This window comes from Hylobates moloch, unplaced genomic scaffold (genome assembly GCF_009828535.3).
Source record: "Hylobates moloch isolate HMO894 unplaced genomic scaffold, HMol_V3 SCAFFOLD_13, whole genome shotgun sequence".
Taxonomy (NCBI): Eukaryota; Metazoa; Chordata; class Mammalia; order Primates; family Hylobatidae; genus Hylobates; species Hylobates moloch.
Window position 1 is genome coordinate 24,717,860 of NW_026652288.1, and position 25,390 is coordinate 24,743,249.

Below are 25,390 nucleotides of genomic sequence, written 5' to 3' on the forward strand. Positions count from 1 at the left end.
TCTCGGCTCACTGCAATGCCTCCTGGGTTCATGCCATTCTCATGCCTCAGCCTCCTGAGTAGCTGGGACTACAGTCACCCGCCACCATGCCTGGCTAATTTTTTTTATTTTTGTATTTTTAGTAGAGACGGGGTTTCACCGTGTTAGCCAGGATGGTCTCTATCTCCTGACCTCATGATCTGCCCGCCTCGGCCTCCCAAAGTGCTGGGATTACAGGCGTGAGCCACCGCGCCCGGCCACACTTACTGTTTTTAATGACTGCATGGCATCTCATTGTATCGGTATGTCATTGTTTACACAATTATTTTATTGTGAGAGCTTTTGGAGTTGTCTTTGAATTATTTGAAACATCATAAGTAATATTATGAATGCATCATTGTGCAAAATATTCTTTTTCCTTTTGGATTCTTTGAGTCCCATTGATGCTGGCTTTTATTATTATACACTTTGCTCGTATATAATAACAAAAGATAGATAACAGAACCGCTAAGCTCTTTGTGTTTGTCTAATTTCTATCAATGATTTAGGTTATGCCTTCTATTTTCCTGTGTATAAAATTGTCTATTCTTATTCTTTTACACTCTGGCTGTTTGCCAAGTAGAAGCTAAGGATTAACCATATACATTTTTATTAAATCTAGATTTTTTTAGGAATCTCAGCTTTTTTTTTTTTTGAGATAGAGTCTTGCTCTGTGGTTGTCATGAATCATTTTCACATTCTGTGCCCCCATTTTTTTTTTTCGAGATGGAATCTCACTTCGTTGCCAGGCTGGAGTGCAGTGGCGTGATCTCGGCTCACTGCAACCTCCACCTCCCAGGTTCGAGTGATTCTCCTGCCTCAGCCTCCCGAGTAGCTGGGATTACAGGCACAGGCCACCGTGCCCAGCTAATTTTTGTATTTTTAGTAGAGACGGAGTTTCACCATGTTGGCCAGGATGGTCTTGATCTCCTAACCTCGTGATCCACCCGCCTTGGCCTCCCAAAGTGCTGGGATTGCAGGCGTGAGCCACCACACCTAGCCTGTGCCCTTCTCTTTAAACTTTATTCCATTGCATTATTTTTTTGATGTAGTTTTAGGTGTTATAAAGGGAGTGTAACAGGACTCACTCATGGACTCTTTTCCAAGAATTTCTGCAGCCCTTGGAAACTCCCACATCACCACTGCCAAAAACCCAGTACCTGAATCCTCTGGTCTCAGCATAAGAAAATAGCCTTGGATCATGGTTGAAATGGGGCCTGGGATATCCTAGGAAATGACCTCCTCTGTGGGGAGTGTGGTGAGAGCTGGGTTGTCAGTCTCCAGGGACGCTGCTATCAGTATCCTCCTTTTCCACTTTATTCTTTGTTCCAAAATAATCATTGTAATATCTCAGAATTAAATCTCTGGCTGTCCTTTCAACCATGTGGTTAGAGACCAGAACTGATTATTCCCAGAGCTGCCCATAGGTCACGGGGAAGGCAAGGACCTCATGTTTCCTTGACTTAAACATGCTTGCTCTGTGCCACTGTGATCACAGAGTTGTCTTTCTTCTGTTATCCTGGGCCTGAATGCCTCACACGCTTCCCTGGCTTGAGGCAAGAGGTGCAAGATAACTGAAGGTTATCTTCATGGTCATCTCAAGTATGACCATTTGGGGTGGGGGTTGTTTGTGCATGTGCATGTCTGTGCATGTGTGCATGCTGCTTATCTCTCTGCATATCTGTTGGGCTACATTTGCTATGCTTGTGCAACAGCCCTTCTTCTACAGTCCTGGATGGAGGATGGAGGCGAGATGGCTGGATGATAGTGGCAGGGAAGCGTGCTCACATGGCTGCTGACAGGCTCAGGCCATTCTGCTCAGCTGTGCACAGTTGGAATACAGTGGGTTATTGTTACTGGAACTGAGCTCCCTGTTCTAAATTCCACCAAAGTTTAAGTAACATGACCCAGGATGAGAATTCATCATGATTTGGCCAGGCACGGTGGCTCACGCCTGTAATCCCAGCACTTTGGGAGGCTGAGGCAGGTGGATCACCTGAGGTCGGGAGCTGGAGACCAGCCTGACCAACATGGAGAAACCCTGTCTCTATTAAAAATAGAAAATTAGCCAGGCATGGTGGCACATGCCTGTAGTCCCAGCTACTCGGGAGGGTGAAGTGGGAGAATCGCTTGAACCCAGGAGGGGAAGGTTGCGGTGAGCCAACATCTCACCATTGCACTCCAGCCTGAGCAGCAAGATCAAAACTCCATCTCAAAAAAAAAAAAAAAAGAGAATTCATCATGATGCTAGAGAGGCTGGGAATTCCTATGGGCTTGAGGGAGGGGAGTGGTGGAGCGGGGAGGAGAGAAGTACAGAAATTATCATACAATTGTCTGCTGATGTTTTTCAAAGGTGCACTCTAAAGCTTTTATATAAAAGGATATATGTTTTTTAAAAAAATAAAAAAGAAAATGGGCTGGATGCAGTGGCTCATGCCTGTAATCCGAGCACTTTGGGAGGCTAAGGCCGGAGGATCACTTGAGGCCAGGAGTTCGAGACCAGCCTGGCCAACATGGTGAAACCCCATCTCTACTAAAAATACAAAAATTAGTGTGTGGTGGTGCATGCCTATAATCCCAGCTACTTGGGAGGCTGAGGCAGGAGAATTGCTTGAACCTGGAAGGCGAAGTTTGCAGTGAGCCAAGATTACATCACTGCACTCCAGCCTGGGCAACAGAGTGAGACTCTGTCTCAAAAAAAGAAAAAAAAGAAAAGAAAATGCCACTAGGATCTCTGAAACTCCTATTAAACAGAAGACTGCAAAAGCCAGTATTGAGGAGATGGTGAGAGAAAGCTGTTCACGTGTAGGCAGAGTGAGAAAATTCAAAAACAAGACGAGGAAAAGAGTGGGGCAACATGGTGTAAAGAAAGGGCCAAAGACAGAGGGTAAAGGGAAGGAGAGGGTCTGTTGTTACCGGCAGGGCTAATCCCACTAATCGCAGGCAATGCTGTGTGCCCGGCAATCTTCTAGCCCAGCCCCCTACCGATAACTCTGTAAGTACAATGCCACCAGTATATAATGTGCTAAATATTTTAAATCAACTTTCTTTTCAAAACAAGTATCTAATTCATCTTAAATAATACCACGTGGGAAATAATCAGTTTGATATCTAGTTATATGTTTTCTAATACGTTAGGATAAACACACAATTAGTAACAGTATCTGTCCATTTATCCATCTATGAAGTGCCAAAAATGCTCCCAGTTTCTGTGCAGTGGTGTGCACACAATTCCATGGAAAGTCCATTCCCTCCTCACCCCATAACCCATCCCTCAGCCATCGTCATCTCTTACTGGAATTACCCAAACAGCCATCTCATAGATGTCCCAGCCTTTAGTATTGGCTCCACTCCAATCCTGACTGTGACTACAAACTAAAGCCAGGGTGATAAATTCTAAAGTGAAAATTATATTATAATTAAAGATGGTTGATGAAATGCATATATTTAGCACTGTTCTCTTCTAATACTGTTGAAACCATAATAAAGAATTTTCGGCCGGGTGCGGTGGCTCACACTTGTAATTCCAGCACTTTGGGAGGCCAAGGCAGGCGGATCACGAGATCAGGAGATCGAGACCACGGTGAAACCCCGTCTCTACTAAAAATACAAAAAATTAGCCGGGCGTGGTGGCGGGCGCCTGTAGTCCCAGCTACTCGGGAGGCTGAGGCAGGAGAATGGCGTGAACCCGGGAGGCGGAGCTTGCAGTGAGCCGAGATCCCGCCACTGCACTCCAGCCTGGGTGACAGAGCCAGACTCTGTCTCAAAAAAAAAAAAAATAACAATAATAATAACAATTTTCTTGAGGTGTGAAGTCACAAGAACAAAGAGAACAGGGGAAGCTACCAGAACCCACTTGGAAGAAGCTAGCAATCAGACGGCGAAGTGGTCCTAGAGAACGTGGGCCCTCAGAAGTAAGAAGTACACGAAGATGGGAAGAAGACATGGGACTCAGGAAACAAGAATCCAAACCATGAGAGAGCATGACGGGCAAGGGAGATGCCAAGATCACAGCTGCTGGTCCAGACTGGAGCAGGTGAGCAGGTTCAGGAGAGATTCCTCCACAACAGGAAACTGATAGAATCCCTGAGGTGTCTGAAGACATTGAGAGACCTGGAAGCGGTGGTTCAAGCCTGTAATCCCAATACTTTGGGAGGTCAAAGTGGGAGGAGTTCAAGACCAACCTGGGCAATATAGTAAATTCCCATCTCTACAAAACATTTTATTTTACTTTATTTTATTTTATTTTTTTGAGACAGAGTCTCTCTTTGTTACTCAGGCTGGAGTGCACTGGTGCAATCTCCGCCCACTGCAACCTCTGCCTCCTGGTTTCAAGTGATTCTCCTGCCTCAGACTCCTGAGTAGCTGGGACTACAGGCTCGTGCCACCATGCCCAGCTAATTTTTTTGTATTTTTAGTAGAGATGGGTTTCACCATGGCCAGGCTGGTCTCAAATTCCTGACCTCAAGTGATTACCCTGCCTTGGCCTCCCAAAGTGCTGGAATTACACTGGTTTTCACTTTCAGTGCAATATTTGATAAATTATATGACATATTCAACACTTTATTATAAAATAGGCTTTGTGTTAAGTGGTTTTGCCTAACTGTAGGCTACTCTAAGGCCACCATGCCTGGCCTCTACAAAACATTTTTAAAAATTAGCCAGGCATGGGGGTGCATGCCTGTGGTCCCAGCTACTCAGGAGGCTAAGGTAGGAGGACCACTTGAGCCCAGGAGGTCGAGGCTCCAGTAAGCTATGATCACACCACTGCACTCCAGCCTGGGTGACAGACTGAGACCCTGTCTCAAAACAAACCAAACACACATTAAGGGGAGCTTTATACAACTAGAGGGGACTCAAATTTGTGATAGCACACAGAAAAGTGGACAACCAATAAAACAACAGTCATTAACTCCAGACAGAATGCTGTATAGGAAACGTGATTCCAATGCATGACGTGGCTCTGCTGTGAATAGGCCCCGGGGGATGTGGGGCTGACTATAATTCTGGAGACCAGCATAGGAAGAGGAGGGGACTGCAAGTGAGAACAGGGCAGAGACAGTAAGGGGCCAGTGCTCATCCTCCGTGACAGGAGTGGATGGATAATGAGGAAACTGGAAAACCACGTTTGAGATACCTGAAACTGAAAAGCTGAAGTATTTGAAAGTGGCTGGCTGTGGGGAGGAAGTAAGGGTATGAAACAATTTGCCTCTTCTTTTTTTAATGAGACGGAATCTTACTCTGTCACCCAGGCTGGAGTGCAATGGCACAATCTCAGCTCACTGCAACCTCTGCCTCCTGGGTTCAAGTGATTCTCCTGCATCAACCCACAGCCCACCCACACACCCCCCACCCACCTCCAACACCCACCCCCAGCCCCCGCCCTCCAGTAGGTGGGACTACAGGCATGCACCACTATGCCTGGCTAATTTTTGTATTTTTAGTAGAGATGGGATTTCACCATGTTGGCCAGGCTGGTCTCAAACTCACGGACTCAAGTGATCTGCCTGCCTTAGCCTCCCACGGTGCTAGGATTATAGGCAGGAGCCACTGGCCACAATTTGCCCTTTGAAACTGTAAGCAGTGCATAAATTTGAATTTAAAACACCAGATCATGTTACCTCCCTGCTTAAAACCTCATAAGCAATCCTTGACTTAAGATGGTTGGACTTAGAACTTTTCAACTTTAAGATGGTGCAAAAGCGATACACATTCCATTGTATTACACGTTCCATTCCTCTACACATTCAGTAGAAACCGTTCTTTGAATTTTGATCTTTTCCTCTGCTGGCAAAATGTGGTATGATGAGATTCTGGGAAGAACGGCGAGTGATTCTGGTTTTCACTTTCAGTGCAGTATTTGATAAATTACATGAGATATTCAACACTTTATTGTAAAATAGGCTTTGTGTTAAGTGGTTTTGCCTAACTGTAGGCTACTGTAAGTGTTTCGAGGTTAGGTGTACTAAATGCATTTTCAACTTAATGATATTCACAACTTACAATGAATTTGTCAGAATGCAACCCTTTCATAAGTCAAGGAGCATCTGTAATGGCCTCTGTAAAATAGCTTTTGAGGTCTCTTCCGGGTAAGTCCTACCTACTGCCAGGGCCTCACCTTTCCCTGGTCCATATTGCACACTTTGTGTCAAGATATGCTTCGCCCCTAGAGCCAGCCATATCCTCTCATCTCGCATATCTAGAATTTTGAACATAAGCCCCCCCAACTCTCCCCCTCCTCTCCATTCCCTTCTCTGGGCAAACTCTGATTCAACTTCAAGTTTCCATTTGGCCTTCATTTTTGAAGAAAATGCACCTCCACCCCCTAAACTCCCACCCTGCTAGATTGAGGAAGATTTCCCTCCCATCTGATTCCGTAATTCCCCTTCTTTGGTTATTCACTTCCCATACTTGCTGCGATTGCTTCCTTAATTATTTTCAACCCTCCACTGGAGCACTCTGCCAGGGCAAAGAAAACAGTCTTTTTCATCATTATATTATCAGGGACTACCATTGTACCAAGGACATTGTAAAACTCAATATAGAGTTGTTGAATGAATGAATCCCACTGTCTAGACCCTGGGGCAATTTTTATCAAAATCTCTGTTATAAAAATGTTTTCTCAGCTGACTTCTTTTTTTTTTTTCTTTTTTTTTTTGAGACTGAGTCTCACTCTGTCACCCAGACTAGAGTGCAGTGGCACGATCTTGGCTCACTGCAACCTCTGCCTCCCGGGTTCAAGCAATTCTCTTGCCTTAGCCTCCTGAGTAGCTGGGATTACAGATGTGTGCCACCACGCCCAGCTAATTTTTGTGTTTTTGGTAGAGAGTGCGTTTCACCATCTTGACCAGGCTGGTCTTGAACTCTTGACCTCAGGTGATCCACCTGCCTCAGACTCCCAAATTGCTGGGATTACAGGCATGAGCCACCACGCCTGGACTGACCTTCAATTAGAAGAGTATTTAGGCATCTAGATATGAATGAACTATATAAAGCCAAATGCATAATTGGCCTGTTTGTATGGTCCAGCTAGCCAGTGAGATATTTCTCTGTAGAGGATCCTTTCAGAGTCCCTCAAATCACACTTAGGTGGTGAAGTCACCTGTTTGGCTTCGTATTACTCAGATAAGCAATGTCGTGTGGTGGTTGACCACATAGTCGGTAGGACTGGGCTCCAGGGTTCAAATCTCAGCTTTCTTACTTAGACTTTAGCAAGTGATTTAGCTTCCCATTACTCAAGTTCCCTATCTGTAAAATGGTATAAAATAATGCTTGCTTCATAGATTTTTTTTTTTTTTTTTGAGTCAGAGTGTTGATCTGTCACACTAGCTGAAGTGCAGTGGCGCGATCTCGGCTCACTGCAATCTGTGCCTCCCGGATTCAAGAGATTCTCCTGCCTCAACCTCCTGAGTAGCTGGGATTACAAGCATGCTCCACCACACCCAGCTAATTTTTGTATTTTCAGTAGAGACGGGGTTTTTCCCTGTTGGCCAGGCTGGTCTTGAATTCCTGACCCCGGTTGATCCACCCACCTTGGCCTCCCAAAGTGCTGGGATTACAGGTGTGAGCCACTGCGCCCGGCCCTTCATAGGTGTTTTTAGAATGTTTTCAGCATGGTGCCTGGCACATAGTAAGCACTCGGTATATTATCATTATAGCTTCCAGATACCTTTCTCTATATGCACTCCAGTTTGTTATTTTTTTTTTAAGTGTAACTGGTCAAAATTAAACCCAAAACTATTTTGTCTGACTGGGACAAAAGGTACAGGGTCCTAGCACTGCCCTAGATCTAGAAATTTTACTTCTTTTAATGCAGCCTAAAATTATACTGGCTTTTTTTCGTAAGCAGCCTTATCATACTGTGGAGTCATATCAACCTTGCATTTAATAAACCCCTCAAACCTTTTAGTGTGAGTCTCTGTCCAAATAGCACTTACCCTTCCTGTATCTGGGTAATCAATTTTTAAAAATATTTTAATTTTGTTTCTTAAGATGGAGTCTCCCTTTGTGGCCCAGGCTAGAGTGTAGTGATGCGATCTCGGCTCACTGGAACCTCCACCTCCCGAGTTCAAGTGATTCTCCTGCCTCAGCCTCCCAAGTAGCTGGGATTACAGGCACACGCCACCAAGCCCAGCTAATTTTTGTATTTTTAGTAGATACGGGGTTTTACGATGTTGGCCAGGCTGGTCTTGAACTCCTCACCTCAAATGATCTGCCTGCTTTGGCCTCCCAAAGTGCTGGGATTACAGGTGTGAACCACCGCACCTGGCCTAACTCATCCATAAAGTTGCTGAATAGAAGGAGGCCAAGGGCAAAATCATGATAACTCTAGCAAAGCCTCTTCAAGTCAACAGCAGTCAACAGTCCAGCAACATTCTTCACATGCAATCTTTCAGCCTGTGATTCCTCATCTCTGTCTATAAGGATGTCATGATAAAGGTCCCAAATTACCATTTCTTAGAGATGTCTTCAAAATATGGGTTCTAAGGGTGTTTGTTTATAACAGCAAAAACCAGAAAACAATCTTAATGTCCAACAAGAAGAGATTGATTGCATCCATGTTTGTACATATTTTCAGTGGACAGCTTTTGCATTACAAAAAAATTAAAATTTATGCACATTCATGTGGTCTAAACTTATTTTTAACCATAGATAGTGTGGCTATTTGGGATTTCACTCCCTAGTTTTCCTTCCCTCTTCTGGTGATATCACTCTGACTTTCTTTGGGTGGAGGGAATTTCCCTTTCCCACTGGGTTACTTTTAGTAAAACTGTCTAATAAAGCAACTCTTGCTACCCTAACCAGAGAGAGGATAGCTGCCCCAAGCTAGGACATTGAACTGTCTCTTCAAAGACTTTAAGGACTAAGAAAAATTGGAACCGATGTGTCACAGCAATTGTGCCGTGATCCAACTGGCTATTAATTTTTGCTGCCAGAAGCCCAGAGCTGCCCCGGTTCCTGCTCTTTCTAATTCTGATTTTCTATCTCTCCCTTTGATGTGGTGCACTCCCCATAACTCCCAATGAATGGCATTTTGCTTAAATTGTACAGTGTTAGTTTCTGTTGCTTACAATAAAAAACTTTAATTGGTTCAGTCAAGTCCCTTAAAATATTTTAGAACTGTTTTTAAAATCCCAATATATAAAACAGAGTGTAGGCTGAATGCAATGGCTCACATCTATAATCCCAGCATTTTAGGGGACTGAGGCAGGTGGATTGCTTGAGACTGAGGCAGGCGGATTGCCTGGGCAACACAGTGAGACCTCAAAGCTACAAAAAAAAAAAAAAAAATACACACAAACAAAAATTAGCTAGGTGTGGGGGCACATGCCTGTAGTCTCAGCTACTCGGGAGGATGAGGTGTAAGGATTGCTTGAGCCCGGGAGGCAGAGGTTGCACTGAGCCAAGATCATGCCATTGCACTCCAGCCTGAGTGACAGAGTGAGACCCTGACTTTAAAAACAATCATACAGGCCAGGCGTGGTGGCTCATGCCTGTAATCCCAGCCCTTTGGGAGGTCGAGGTGGGCAGATCACGAGGTCAGGAGTTCGAGACCAGCTTGGCCAACATGCTGAAACCCTGTCGCTACTAAAAAGACAAAAATTAGCTGGGCGTGGTGGCATGCGCCTGTAGTCCCAGCTACTCGGGAGGCTGAGGCAGGAGAATTACTTGAACCCAGGAGGCAGACATTGCAGTGAGCTGAGATCATGCCACTCTAGCCTGGGTGACAGAATAAAACTCTGTCTTGAGAAAACAAACAAAACAAAACAAAACAAAAACATACGAACAAAAACCCAAACAGAAAAACAAGAAAAAACCAGAGTGCTCTTGCACGTGGGTGGTCTGTCCATTTGGCTAACTCTTACCTGTACAATAAACTCCCAGAGCTCCACGAATGCAGTGTAAAGTAGAAGTCATCTTTTGAGAATGGAGTGTCTGCTCTTCTCTCTCTGGTGATATTAAATGTATTGACTTGTTATTTCCTACAAATCTGAATGTTTGTTTTGTGTGTTGTCCTGTCTTTCATGTTAGAAGCTTTTCCCAAATGTCTGATGATTTTTGGCTGTCAGTTTCTATTTATAAGCAACCCAGTAAAATGATTACCAGAAATGTACATGAGCAGGGCTTATACCCAATTCTCCTGTTTTCAACTCCACTCCTTGCTTCTGAGGTCCTCGGTGCTTCAGATTCCTGAGACTTCCTGACGTTCTGTTGCCCAAATTGTCTTCCTTCGTTGGCATCTCCTTTTGGAGTCACTTGCTTCCAGCTTTCTCTGTTCTGCCAAGTCAGTTACCACTCATCCATTTATTTTCCACCTTCCAAAAATGCGTTGTCATTGCTGGTCCTGTCGTTTCCTCTCCTAATTTCTTTATCTGTGGATTTTTATCTTTCTTATTCCTTTCACATAATTTTAGTGTTTTTTAGTGAGAAGAAAGTAGAGATAATAGTTTGGGTTCATTATTTCAGTAGAAATCTCTACCTTTTCTGGAGTTACCACATTTTATTTTTATACTAAATATAAATACGAGTATTTTTAACTTTATAAAGACACAGTCCTATAACATTTGTTTGTTGTCTACCAGTAGTCTACGAATCTATTAGTCAAATCAAAAAGGAAATAAAGATGGTTATGATGATTTGTCCTTAATAAATTCATTGTGGCTCCAAGTATTCACTTAATTATTTTCTGGGTGTTCACAACAAGCAACACTGTTTAACCAGGTGATCCTATTAATTGTCAATATTCAACACCAAGCTGGTGATTAACAGAACCCACTATTTTCCTACTCAATTGCAATTCCTTTCGAGTTTCTCATGAAATTTTAAAGCATATTGATAGTTATTTTGCAATCCCTTTTCCAAGTCCCCTTAGCATCTTATAAATAAATGTTTCTAGACATGAGGTTTTTATTTATTAAAATAATTACTTTAAATAAATTACTTCACCTACTGTAGGCTTTCATCCTCTTTTTGCAATGTTTGTCCTAAATCTTTTTAGTTTGAAGACTGTACTCAATTTTTTCTGGGAGAAGTGGGACTGCCTAGCATCCAAACGCCCTTCTTATCTGGGGGAATCCAAACATATGTGGAGAAAGGGCTCCACTGTGAAAACCAAAGAGGTAGAAATTCTCTCTCCTGTCCTCTAGCAAGAGAGCATGTGATTTAGGCTCAGTGAATCAGGATTTTGAATATTGGGGGAATGATGTAAAGACACAGAAGGTGGGAGTTTTTTCACTGCAGCGGTAGAGGAGTAGAGGCATGAGCCACCATGCCCGGCCTCTGGCTGGGTTTTGATCTTGGTGTTGTGGACTTCCCCTTGATTCTGTGAACTGTCTTACACCATTCCAGCAAATTTCTTTTCTGCAGAAGTTAGCAAGAGTCAGTTTCTGGTACCTGGATGAAGAACCTTGACTGGAACAGAGAAATTGGTACAAGGAGATGGTTGCAGATGACAGAACCCTGGAGAAATGGGTGAGGGAGGGAATCTGAGCTGTCTACCTAGTTACTTAGGACTGAGAGCAGTAAAAATTCTGTTAGTATGTAGGGATAATATGTGCTTGATATTGTATAGTGGCAGAAAAAAATTAAAAGATAAATATTTTCCAGATCACTACTTATTAAAAGCAATTATTTGCCCCTGCAAACTATATGAAAGTCAAAAGAAATTCAAGAACTTGAGAGTGGTGTTCACTTCCTTCCTTGGCTCTAGTCTGCTTCAACAAAAATAGATGACAAGCTCAGCTCCTTAAATTCTCAGATCATAACACAGATTGACACACAGGCACTTTCTAAGACCATACTAAAAAGGATCTCATTTCTCACAGCCAAAAGACAGAGGTAACTGAAAGCCAAACTCCAGGAATTACCAAATTACAAAGTCAGCTGAATTTTTAGCCTCACTAGGACCCGTATGTGAAAGAGCATTGATCAGGACCGCGTTGCCGCTCAGGAACTGGAATGAGAAAACATGATGATATCTAAAAAATTCAGGGAACTCTGTATCCCCAAGCCACACTAAGCCTTTATCACCAGCCAAAACAGAGCCTGCGCCTATATGTAATGAGGCTATTGTTGCTGTACATGAAGACGCACCTAAGAGCGTTATCTTGCAAAAGGAAGCCAATTATTTTCCTGTTCTACTCCCCTCACTCCTCATTATCTCCAAACATACAACTAGAATTAGGTACCAGCGTGTCCAGGAGGGCCAATTATAAAATACAACAAGAGAGTTAATGATTAGCACACACACACCCCAAGATTTGCTAATTTACAGTAATGTGGAGGAACATACATAGGAATGGATTTTCTGAGGAGGAAAAAATGAAATTTTAGATTCCGGCTGAATTTATCAATGCAGATATGCTTTCTAGAAATTCAGATTTAGCAAATTGACTCAAGTAGCTGGAAATGTTTCTACATATTTTCTTGGTTGGTTGCCTGCCTGAAACCTAGTCACCATGAAGGACAATGCCAAATGAAGTGGAGGTACAAAGTGGTGTCATGTTGAGGAAGGAATTCGGAAACGCTGGAAAACAGAAATACTGAAGGGCATTCATATGTCCTCTTTTTATGTCCCCAAGGTGGCCCGGAAAGCCAGTGAAGAAAATACCCACATCTTTGAGAACGCTTTAGTGACTGTCTAAGTAGGCCAGGAATGCCTATGGGAGAAGCTGCAGCTGCCATGGCTTCCCTTATTTTAACGGCAATGGACAGATCCCGAGTCAGCAGAGGCCAAATGGTGGCACTTAACTGCCAGTGGTGTGGGGACGTGACTTTCATCTTAGGCAGCAAGGCCAGCATGATGATCAGAAGCTTCAGGCCTTCAAGCCTCTTTGTTTTTGCTTTTTGTTTTTGGGTGGTTTATTTTTTATTTTTGGTTGGTTGGTTGGTTGGTTGGTTGGTTGGTTTTTGAGACAGGATCTTGCTCTGTCGCCCAGGCTGGAGTACAGTGGCACAGTCATGGCTCACTGCAGCTTCCACCTCCCGGGCTCAAGCAATCAATCCTCTTACCTCAGCCTCCAGAGAGTAGCTGGGACTTTAGGCTCAAGCCACCATGCCTGGCTAATTTTCATATTTTTTGGTGGAGACAGGGCTTTGGCCTATTGTTGCCCAGGCTGTCTCAAGCTCCTGGGCTCAAGGAATCTGCCCACCTCAGTCTCCCAACGTGCTGAGATTACAGGCATGAACCAGCATGCCCATCCCCTTCAAGGCTTTTTTAACATAGGTCATTAGTACCAAAACAAGTGATTAGCCACTAGACATCCTCAGAATCACAGAAATGGCCTCCTGACCTGTGGAATAAGGCCTATATGTAAACAGGGTCATCTGGAAGTAACTGCACTTTCCCCTATCTATCCAAAGTCAGTCAAAACAACACTACATCCCCAGGGAAATCATCACCAGGATCTCATTAGGTGCAAGGTGCAGAGTTATATTACATTTCCATTAACTGTTTAGTTTGGCTAATACAGAAACTGGCTGGATCTTGAAAAACCACATGGGTCCTCAGTGCTCTTGTATCTGCTGTTCCAGATGGGGTCTCCTAATACAGCCGGTGGTACCTGGAAGACTGCAATGATCCTTAATGCCTTTGTTCTCTATCCCAGGAGTTAGAAAACACCAGGAAAAGGGTTGTTTCCACCTGGAAGAGAAATGCTAGAGCAACACGCCATCTTCCTCCGCATTATCATCTGTCTCTGGATGACAATGAAATTCACAGGACACTGATTGTCTTTTTATCCCACTGGACATCATGCTAGTCTACAATACTGATAACACCATGATGATAGGATCTGAAGACGTGGAAGTACCAGGTACCCAAAGTACCTTGATAAAACACATACCAGAGTAAGGGAAGGAGGATGGGAAGGAGAGAGATTCTAAGAAGATGGAGGAGTTGGCCAGGCGCTGTGGCTCACGCCTATAATCCCAGCACCTTGGGAGGCTGAGGTGGGTGGATCACCTGAGGTCAGGAGTTCGAGACCAGCCTGGCCAACATGGTGAAACCCCGTCTCTACTAAAAATACAAAAATTAGCTGAGCGTGGTGGCAGACACCCATAATCCCAGCTACTCAGGAGGGTGAGGCAGGAGAATGACTTGAACCTGGGAGGCAGAGGTTGCAGTGAGCCGAGATTGCACCACTGCACTCCAGCCTGGGCAACAGAGCAAGACTCTGTCTCAAAAAAAAGACAACGCAGGAGTCTGTCACCTCAGTGACGTTTCTAGAGGTTGGTGGGGTGTCTAACTCCCATCAAAATAGCCCATACAAAATGAAGACTAGGTTTAGCACCTTTTACTGTCATCACTAAGAAAGAGGCATAAGTGGCCAGGTGCAGTGGCTCACCCCGGTAATCCTAGCACTTTGGGAGGCCGAGGTGAGTGGATTACCTGGGGTCAGGAGTTCGAGACCAGCCTGGCCAACATGGTAAAACCCTGTCTCTACTAGAATACAAAAAAAAATTCAGCCGGGCGTGGTGGCACATGCCTGTAATCCCAGCTACTCGGGAGGCTGAGTCAGGGAGAATTGCTTGAACCTGGAAGGCAGACGTTGCAGCCAAGATCACGCCACTGCACTCCAGCCTGGGCAACAGAGCAAAACTCCGTCTCCAAAAAAAAAAAAGAGGCACAAACTTTGCTGCTTTGCTGGCCTTTTTAGACTTTTTTTTTTTTTCCTTTCGCAAGACAAGGTCTCCCTCTGTCACCCAGTCTGGAGTGCAGTGGTGTGATCTCGGCTCACTGCAGCCTTAACCTCCTAGGCTCAGGCAATTCTCCCACCTCACCTCCCAAAGAGCTGAAACAGGCACATGCCACCATGCCTGGCTAATATTTGTATTTTTTGTAGAGACAGGGTTTCACCATGTTGCCCAGGCTGGTCTCGAACTGGGCACAAGCAATCCTCCTTCCTTGGCCTGCCGAAGAGCTGGGATTACTGGCGTTGAGTCATGGAGTCCTGCCCTATTTGTTTATTTATTTATTTATTTTTGAACTCTCTTGCCCAGACTGGGGTGCAGTGGCACAATCTCGGCTCACCGCAACCCCTGCCTCCCAGGCTCAAGCAATTCTCCTGCCTCAGCCTCCCAAGTAGCTGGGATTACAGGTGCATGCCACTACCACTCAGCTAATTTTTATATTTTTAGTAGAGATGGGGTTTCACTATGTTGACCAGGCTGGTCTCAAACTCCTGACCTGAAATGATCCACCACCTTGGCCTCCCAAAGTGTTGGGATTACATGTGTGAGCCACCACGCCCGGCCTGGCCCTTTTTAGACTGTCTAGCTAACACATACCACAGTTTGGTGTGCGTCTCCAATCCATTTACCAAGTGACTTGAAAGGATTCCCAGTTTTCAGCAGGGGCCAGAGAAAGAAAATATTCTCCAAGTTGCAGCATGTGTGATTTGGCCACCTGACCTTAACAACCCAGTGGATCCAAATGGTGCTTGAGTTATCAATGGCAAACTGGGTTGCAGCATGTAGCTTGTGGCAAACCTGATCAAGAGAATCATTGTGGAGACCTTTATTGTTTTGCGTCGATCCGTGACCTCTTCAGTAAGCAGCTGTTACCTTTGTAAGAGATACTCTTGGCCTGCTACTGAGCCTTGAAAAAGACAGAATGTTGCCCATGGAACATCCGTCACAGTGAGATCTTGAGTTATCCATTGTGAATTTGGTAATGTTTGAGCCACAGTGCCATAAAGTTGGGTGTGGTTAGCATCTTACTAGAAAGCAGTGAGAACAGGATCAAGTAGGTCCTGGGGGCACAATAAAAGAGAATTTGTTCACATGTCTAGTACACCAACTCCTGCCACATTGCTGCCCCTTCCTCAGCCCACATCTGTGGTCTCATATGGAGCAGCCTACCAGCCGCATCTATTAACAACCCCACTCGGATTTTTTCTAAAGGGCATGAGAGAAAGGACATCCTCTCAGTAGGCAGAACATATAGCATACCTCACTGTCCATTTTGTCTTGAAGAATTGATAACATGAGGTAAGAGTTTACAATGAGTGTCTGGCAGTGTCTGGTGTTTTGGTTGTATAACAAGGGACTTGGAACAAGACTGCAGAATAGTTTTGGGAAAGAAGTACTTTTAATGACCTGTTGGTCACAAATGATGTTGTCATTTTGGAGCAAGTCGTTTGGGGAAGAAGAAAGTGAAATGGGCCAGGCACAGTGGCTCACGCCTGTAATCACAGCACTTTGGGAGGCTGAGGTGGGCAGATGACCCGAGATCAGGAGATAGAGAACAGCCTGGCCAACATGGTGAAACCCCATCGCTACTAAAAATACAAAAATTAGCCGGGCGTGATGGCTCTCGTCTATAATCCCAGCTACCTGGGAGGCTGAGGCAGGAGAATCACTTGAACCTCAGCTGCGGAGGTTGCAGTGAGCCAAGATCATGCCACTGCACTCCAGCCTGGGCAACAGAGTGACTCTGCCTCCAAAAACAAAAAACAAAAAAAGAAAAGAAAAAGTGAAATGACCCATAGAATGAACCCAGTTAATCAGATGAACAGATGATTACCTACTCTGCCATTCAACTTCCTTCCCAAACTACCTTAATGTTTGTCCAATGGGATTAAGCAAAATAGAAGCTCTCCGTTAACACAACTACAGGGAAATTCCTGCTGCTGAGTCCATTTTACCTGTGTTTCCTTCCTTGGTATGCTAAATACTTTTATGTATCTACTTTAAAAAGAAAAGAATTGTAGGCTGGGCGTGGTGGCTTACGCCTGTAATCCTAGCACTTTGGGAGGCCAAGGCGGTTGGATCACCTGAGGTCAGGCATTCAAGACCAGCCTGACCAACACGGTGAAACCCTGTCTCTACTAAAAACAAAAATTAGCTGGGTGTGGTGGCGCACGCATGTGATCCCAGCTACTAGAGAGGCTGAGGCAGGAGAATCACTTGAATCTGGGAGATGGAGGTTGCAGTGAGCCGAGATCATGCCATTGCATTCCAGCCTGGGCGACAGAGCAAGACTCCATCTCCAAAAAAAAAAAAAAAAAAAGAAAGACTGTATTCCTTTGTTTCTTCTACTTTTTTTTTGAGACGGAGTCTCGCTCTGTCTCCCAGGCTGGAGGGCAGTGGCACAATCTCGGCTCACTGCAAGCTCCGCCTCCCGGGCTCCCGCCATTCTCCTGCCTCAGCCTCTCCGAGTAGCTGGGACTACAGGCGCCCGCCACCACGCCTGGCTAATTTTTTTTTTGTATTTTTAGTAGAGACGGGGTTTCACCGTGGTCTCGATCTGTTGACCTCGTGATCCGCCCGCCTCGGCCTCCCAACGTGCTGGGATTACAAGCGTGAGCCACCGCGCCTGGCCTTTTTTTTTTTTTTTTTGAGACTGAGTCTCGCTCTGTCACCCAGGCTGGACTGCAGTGTTGCGATCTCAGCTCGCTGCAAGCTCCGCCTCCCGGTCTCACGCCATTCTCCTGCCTCAGCCTCCGGAGCAGCTGGGACTACAGGCGCCCGCCACCACGCCCGGAGAATTTTTTGTATTTTTAGTGGAGACGGGGTTTCACCGTGTTAGCCAGCATGGTCTCGATCTCCTGACCTTGTGATCCACCCGCCTCGGCCTTCCAAAGTGCTGGGATTACAGGCGTGAGCCACCGCGCCCGGCAGTTTCTTCTACTTTTTGAAGAGTTTAAATCATAAGGCAAGTAAGGAATCCCTCATATGATTTGCTTTGAGTTGAATCACACTCATATCTCATCAAGATCCCTTTTTGCAATTATTGCTTCTCTACAGAGAGAGAAACAGGAAGTAGAGGAAATAGAGTTGAATATTTGAAAGGCAGGACATCCTCAGGGGGTAGGCCTCAGTAAAGTCAGCAATGGACAGATGTGACTACACTCTTGGGGATATATCATGCTAAGCAGATTCACAAGAAATGGATGTTTCCAGAGTGCCCACGTACAGTTAGAAATGTAAGTACATAGAGGACTGAAATGTTCAAATTGGCTGATTTGCCAGCCACATAGATAAGCTAAAATATAACCAGAAGATCGTGGTGAACCATGGAAGAGAACAAAGGGAATCAGCAGGTTTATCTAAAGGCATTAAGCTTGATCGTCAGAGTCATCCATCTTCCCTATGGGAACATACCTGCCAATGGGCCTGAAATATCTGGGTCTGCTGGTCAGGGATGCCCGTCCCCCAGAGAGGCATTTGCTTCAGGTCCTCTGCTCCCTGAGCACTCCTTTCCCAGGCTTCAGTCTGACCATCTGCATTATTTTCATACACATCTTCTTTTAGGGTGAGTACAGGTCCAGCACAGTGGCTCAAACCTATAATCCTTGCACTTTGGGAGGCCAACGCAGGAGGATCACTTAAGCCCAGGAGTTCAAGACCAGCCTGGGCAACATAGTGAGACCCCATGTCTACAAAATAAAAAATAAAAAAGATTAGCTGGGAGTGGTGGCGTGTGTCTGTAGTCCCAGCTACTCGGGAGGCTGAGGCATAAGAATCGCTTGAATCTGGGAGGTAGAGGTTGCAGTGAGACAAGACTGTGCCACTGGACTCCAGCCTAGGTGACAGAGCAAGACCCTGTCTCAAAAAAACACAACAAAACAAAAAAGAGCGAGTACAACATAGTAGATGAGGGCAGAGCCCGAGAATGTTAATAGCGTCCTCTGAAAGTGTGACAACACCCACACACTCTGTCCCTTGTATTCCCCAATGCCTGGGACTCCCACTGTGAATAGTTACCTCCTCCATTGGCTTCTCTCATTGATAGTTACTGTGTCAATTGAAGTTGTGAATTACTTTGCCCTTACACACACCCAGCATTATATTCAGTTGTGCTGCTAGTTCTCATCTCTTTGTTACAAAACCAGCTCCTTTTCTAGAGTCTCATGTTGCACGCATTTCTGCTTCCCCTTAGCGGTGTCCCCTTACCACCACCACTAAAGGAAACTCCCCATCTTTATCCTGTGACAGCCTCCTCCTTGCTCTATGACCTGGGTCTCTTACGCTGCCTGCTCTCAACTCCTCGCAGCCATGTCCACCAGTTCCCTCTACCTGTGGAACCCAGGCTTCTTCCATGGGTCTGGAGTGGATCTCAAGAATCTGCCTTGTAGCAAGCTCCCCAGGGGCTCCTTGGTGCAAGCTGAAGGGAAGCCCTCTGTGAATCACCTCCTTCAGTTCCCCAGGGAGCTTCCTAGAAGAGTGACATTGGCCAGACTCATCTGCTACCTCATCTGGTGCCACATCACAAACCTGCGGCTTAGCTACTTGCAATCTGGTGAGAAACAGAAGAAAGAGAACAGAGCTTAGAGAAAGGCAGACCTAGGCTGGAATCCTGCTTGTACCATTTATTCTTGTTGTTGTTGTTGTTGTTGTTGTTGAGATAAAGTCTCGCTCTGTTGCCCAGGCTGGAGTGCAATGGCACGATCTCGGCTCACTGCAACTTCCGCCTCCCGGGTTCAAGTGATTCCCCTGGCTCAGCCTCCCAAGTAGCTGGGATTACAGGCGCCCACCACCACACCCAGCTTATTTTTGTATTTTTAGTAGAGACAGGTTTTCACCAGGTTGGCCAGGCCGGTCTCGAACTCCTGACCTCAGGTGATCCACTCGCCTTGGCCTCCCAAAGTGCTGGAATTACAGGTGTGAACCACCATGCCCGGCCACTTCTACCATTCATTGTGTGACTCTGGGAATGGCTCTTTTAAAAATGAGTTTCCTAATTCCAATCTAGTTCACAGGGTTGTTGTGAGGCTTAGAGGGAGAGAGATGCTTCCTTCAATGAGTATGTGTTGAGCCCCTCTTACACGCCAGGCACTGGGTACTGGGCTAGGTGCGGTGCCTAACACCTAGCAGGGGCTTGGCAAATACTCTTTCCTTGCTTCTTCCCTCTCCCTCTCGCCCTGAAACCTGAAGGTCACCATTGGAGTTCTCCCTTCTCTTGGCTGGCCTTGTATCTTGTCCAGCTGCCTCCTGCCACTCTTAGATTCCTGAGAGGTGACACAGGGCACATTGCTGATGAATTCCTTGTCTTGATTCCTGATCAAGGCATCTCTGTCTCCAGTCTCTGGGTGGGAAACCCAGTATGCCAAGGTAGGCAATGTGGAAACCAGTATGGACCCATTTCCCCCTTGCCAATGCAGCTGAGAGCCAGAGTCAGCCATAAGGAGCCAGCTTATTGTCTCCTGTCCCCTTGGCCCAACAGAGCCCTTTAAAGCCAAAGGAGCCTCCCAGGTAGAAGGCTTGCATGGTCCATGTCTTGACACCCTAAGGACCACTTCCTAAGGGAAGGAGAAAGAGAACACATAGAGATGCAGATGAATTTTATAAGCCTTTCCCATTCTTTCCTGGGAAACAGGAAGAGACTTGGTTCAACCTTGATATAACCCTGCTGTGCATCTTCAATGCCCCCAATGCCAGGAACCACTTTTACGAAAGAGGCAGTCATGAGTCAGGGAGGAAATGTGTTCGATCACCAGTGACCTCCTAGCTCCACATCCATCAGCCCTTTCTGCTCCTTCCTCCACCTATTAGCAGCATCTCACACTGTTGATACCCCATAGCTTCCAGCAGAATCTTCCTCACTGAATAGAGGCCAAAGTCCTTAGGTACTCAAGGCCTTCTGTGACTGCACCAAAGCCCGCCTTTCTTACTGAATCTCTCCCTGTATCCCTTCAGTTAGCATATGTTCCTATCAAATGTGCCATTTGCTTTTCTTTATACATAGCCGTGACTTTCCAACACCTGCCTTTGCTCAAGTTAGGTTCTTTCTCCATGTCGAACTCCTTCCCTAACTCCCTCCCAGTCCACCCAGGTGGAGCCTCTCTCCTAGGCTTCTGCCAGGACTCCATTTTTCTCTCTCTCTGAGACATCTCTCTGTCCTGACTTGCCTTCTCGACTGAACTGTGAGTTTTCTAGATGGCAGGGACTTTTTATTCTTTCCCCACCGTGTCTTGTATGTAGTAGTAGGCTTGTAGTAGGCTCTCAGTAAACACATGTGCCATAATTGAGAACATGAGCGAGTCCTAACATACCAGACATCAGATACAGACTCAAACTTCAACTCAACTTTGTCTGCCATGTGCATGTCGGCGTGTAGACGTCTGAGCTTCTCCATCATGTTCACTGAGAATTGCTGAACATCCTCTTCCTTGGGCCATCGTCATGAGACTGAAGTCAACTGTCATCCTTGAGCCAGAAAAGTGAGGGTTGGGCTAGAGATTTGGAAGCTGAGGATTGGGGCTGAGTATCATAGAGGAGTCCTGTGGCCAAGAAGAGTCCAGAAAATGGAAAGCGGGCATGGCCAGGGATCCTTAACTGCAGAGCTGCCGATAGCTTCCACTTCACCCACGTCCTGCTCTATGCCTGTCATTCCACAATCAAAATGTTTTATGCCAAGTACATCTCCTCTGATCTCAAGATCTGTATTCCCAGTTCCTAAACACTGAAGCGCTATTCATGATGGCGCTGTGAACATGCCCACACACTGATCATTATCTCCATGCTGCCCCTGAAAGAGGTGCTTGATTTGGCTTTTCCTTGGTAAATAGGCCATTTGTCCCAACAGTCCTGCAGGAAGCTGGGGTTGAGAGAGTAGATCATTGACCTACAGACACACAGCCCAGCCTAACAACATAAATTAACCTCTCAATGTTAAATGAAGTAAAATGAAGTTAAGTTCAGTTCTTAAGTATCTTTAAGTTCCTTTCCTCTCTAACTTCTACTAGTAGAATATTTCTACCAGTAGAAAAAACAAAACAAAACCCAAACAACTCTCAACCATGGGGCAAGAGAAACTAAGAAATCGATATTGAAAGGCCAGGAGGGGCAGGAGAAGTGGCTCAGGCCTGTAATCTCAGCACTTTGGGAGGCCGAGGCAGGTGGATCACTTGAAGTCAGGAGTTCCAGACCAGCCTGGCCAACACGGTGAAATCCCTTCTCTACCAAAAAATACAAAAATTAGCCGGGGATGGTGGCACGCACCTGTAGTCCCAGCTACTCTGGAGGCTGAGGTGGAAGAATCGCTTGAACCCAGGAGGCAGACGTTGCAGGGAGCCGAGATAGCGCCACTGTACTCCACCCTGGGCGAGAGTGAGACTCTGTGTCAAAAAAAAAAAAAAGACGGGAACGTGTGCAATGTAGAGAAGGCTGGATGAGAAGGCCAGGGAAGTCCTGAGCTAGCTTAGGAGAGATCTTCAGATGTAGGGCGTAGGCATGAGCCCCTGCCTCTCCGTGCCTGTTCCTCACAGGGTCACGGCAGGTGCAGAGCTGGAATTCAAGTCGGCGCTGGGGCTCAGCTGGAGAGGATCCTGGCGGCAAAGCTTGCGAATTACACATATAAATCAGGGAGAGGAAAAGCAAGCGGACTTCCTGCAGCCCTTGGGGGTTGGGAGTGGGGTGCGTTTCCTGCGTCCCTGACCCGGGAAGGACGCTGTTTGGTGGTAGCAAGCACCTAGCCAGAGAGTGGCTGGGCACCTAGCCAGAGAGTAGCTGGTAGGGCGCAGCTGAGGGCTGCAGGGCCTCATCAGAGAACGGCGCTCAGCTAAGGTACCTAGCCAGGAGAGGGTGGAGGTTATTCCCCAATTCCCATCCTTGCGCCCCCTGGCTTAGCCCACGCAGCCTGGACAGAACCGGAGGAGGGGTGCACCTGCAGCTCCCAGCGCCCCGGCTGACCTCGAAGACCCCAGGTTAGGGAGAGCTTCCGAGCGCTCCGACAGGAGCAGGGAGTTGGGGTGGATAGCTCCGCAGGTGCACGCTGCAACCCTTAGGGCGACAGCCTTGGAAAAGGCGCATCTCCGGCTGTGGGTTTCTCGGGGGCCGGGCGCAGGGGCGGGGCGGGGCGAGGGGCTCGCAGAGGCCGCGGGTTGGCCGAGCCGAGAGGGAGGGGCATTAGTATTAGCATAGGCCCCGCCCCCTGCGCGCAGCGGGGCCCAGCAACCCGAGCGGAGGCGGCCGCGGCAGCCCGGCGCTGAATGGGCTGGCGGCGCCCGGCTCCGTCCTGCCCGCGGCCGGCCCCCGCGTCTGCTCCCTCCCCGCCCGCGCCCCTGTCGGCCGCCGCCAGCCCCCGCCCCGACTGTGAATGAAAGGCGGGCGCCGCCGAGGGCTGGCTGGGAACGCCGCAGCGACGCCGGCCTCCCGGGAGGCGCGCGCCCCGCCGAGATGTACGGTAAGGAGGGCTCCACGCCCGGGCCCGGGCCCGCGGGGGCGACTCCGCAAACTTCCCCGGCGCGGACCATTGTCCCCCTGCGTGGCCTCGGTGCGGGGCCAGGCCGCTGACCTGGTGCCCGGCGGGGCTGTTGCGGTCGTTCTGTGCGCGCGCGTCTGCGCTGCGAGGACAAAGATGCCTTGGGCCGGGGACCCTGGGGTCCTCCCCGGGCCTGGCGCGTGCCGGTGCTGGGCGGTGGTCCTTCGGGGGGCGGAGGCTCAGGGGAAAGCGGGTCTCCCGGAGCCGAGCAGACCGGGAGTGCTGGAGGAGGTGGTCATGTGGCAGCATTTGTGGAATTAACAAAAGCGGTTTGTGCCTGGGAGTTTTCTGTGGGAAGCCGGTCCAGGGCTGAGGGAGACGCCCGCGGCCGGTCGTCTGCGCGGCTCGGAGAAGGCGGGAGGCGGCGCCGGAGGCGCAGAGGCCCGGGGAGCAGCCAGTGGCCGAGTCTCGTCTCGCCGGCCTGAATGGACTCGGCCTCTGCCTGCCCCTGCCGCCCCGCGGGATCAAGGTTCCCCAACTTCCAGATTTTCCCTCCGCAGTGATGAAGGGAGGAGACGCTGCTGAGAAGGTGCAGCACAGCCCTGACCTCTCCCCGCCTCCACCGCCATCCCCTCAACTGCCGTGCAACAGTTAGCCAGACCCTCACGATGCACGGCTCTGCTTGATCATTTGCTAGGAATCCCTCTGGTTTTGCAGGCAGTGTGGGTGAAGAAGAGAGAGCGCGTTGGGTCCCACATTGCAGCTCTGATGAATGGAGCACTGGAGACCTAGACTAGTCTAGGAATGGACTGCATTCCCGAGCCTACAGCCCACCAAGGGCTGTGCGTGTGTGTGTGATCTCGGTAGACTTAAGCCCATGAAAACCCAGGTCTCTGGCAGCTCTTCTAGTGCCAGCAAAAGAATTGGAGCTGTGCTCACCTCCTACCCCCACTGCAAGGTAGGGGCTCAGGCTGCACTTGAGGGGTCAGTGTTTGGAGAAGAGTGCGTTCCCAATTTAACCCATCACTGAGGCTGCTCGGCTGCTCAGCTGCCTCGCTCCGCGAACAGACTGTGAGTCACAAAGTTTGTTAGAGGCAGAGGAAGCTGAGAGCCTGGTGGAAAGGCTCAGCAATTGGTGGGCACCCCTACTGAGAGAGAGAGAGACAGAGAGAGAGAGAGAGAGCGACTGACTCAACTTTTTCATCAGTCTCCTTCCCTGCCCAGTTGCTCAGAAATACATTTGCATTTCTGATCCAGGGTGAGACATCAGCAGGTCCCCTCAGCAAGTACCATTTCTCTTGGACCAAGTGGGAGGAGGGGGAGGTTGGCCTGAGAGGCTGTGCCGCTGACCACTGGGGACTCTGGGGAAAGGTAAAAAGGCGGTTATGCTTTATAAACCAGAGGTTGTGATATGTTTGTATATATATACGAGTATGTGTGTATTTTTTTACTCTCTCTGTTTTCCCCCTATTCTTTTCTGCAGAGGTAGCAGCCTGAAGCTGCAGATCATTTGACAAAAGCATGTGACTGCAGGGGCACCTGCAGTGGGGAAGGAGTTAGGACAGGCTCATCAGAATGGGTCAGAATTAGGAACTGGGTTCTGCTGGGCTGCCTCATTGCGTTTAGTCCAAGATAATTTGGTCGTTTACCCGAGATATCTGAAGGTGGGGGTCCCAGGCTGCCTCTGTTGTATGCAGCAAGACAAGGAAGAGCTGTATAGTCAGAAAGGTGAACTGGGGACCCAAAGCATCTGGGTGCTATTTTCAGACACATCTCAGATTTTCATTTCTCTTTTATAATATATTTTTATTTCCCCAGATGCAAACAGAGATGGTATTTACCCTGAATGATTCATAGAAAGATTGTAATGGAGGAATCCTCTGGGCAGTTGCCTGCAGCAAAGGAAAGTCACACCAAGCTTGGGTGGGAAATTACTACTGAGTTGCTGGGTGCAGAGTCTGATATTAGGAGGTGTGGGAGGGAGCCCTCTCCCCCTGGTGAGGACTCAGCTGCTTGGATTTTAGTATATTCCTGACTTTCATGAAAAGAAAGGGTTCGTGTGATATTTAAAATCATTTTCTCACCGGAAGTCAATAGAGTGATGAAAAAAAGTGAGTAAGGAGGTTCGGGAGGCGGGGGGGCGGGGGGAGAATAGAATTATAGACTTCTTATAATTGCTATTTTCCTCTTGTTTTACAAGTTATTTTTCCAGGGTGACACAGTTAG

General features: G+C 47.3%; 1 protein-coding gene across 2 annotated transcripts in view; it reads left to right on the top strand.

Moving 5' to 3' along the window:
- The first annotated feature begins 22,902 nt into the window (after nucleotides 1-22,902).
- EFR3B (EFR3 homolog B) overlaps nucleotides 22,903-25,390 on the top strand; it is a 113,170-nt gene continuing 110,682 nt past the window's right edge. Inside the window, exon 1 of one of the 2 annotated variants that reach the window (XM_032172404.2) lies at nucleotides 22,903-23,146. In XM_032172404.2, the coding sequence (XP_032028295.1) occupies nucleotides 23,140-23,146 (7 nt within the window). In that variant the 5' untranslated portion in view covers nucleotides 22,903-23,139. The remainder of the gene's footprint in view (nucleotides 23,147-25,390) is intronic. The other variant, XM_032172405.2, reaches the window with a different exon arrangement.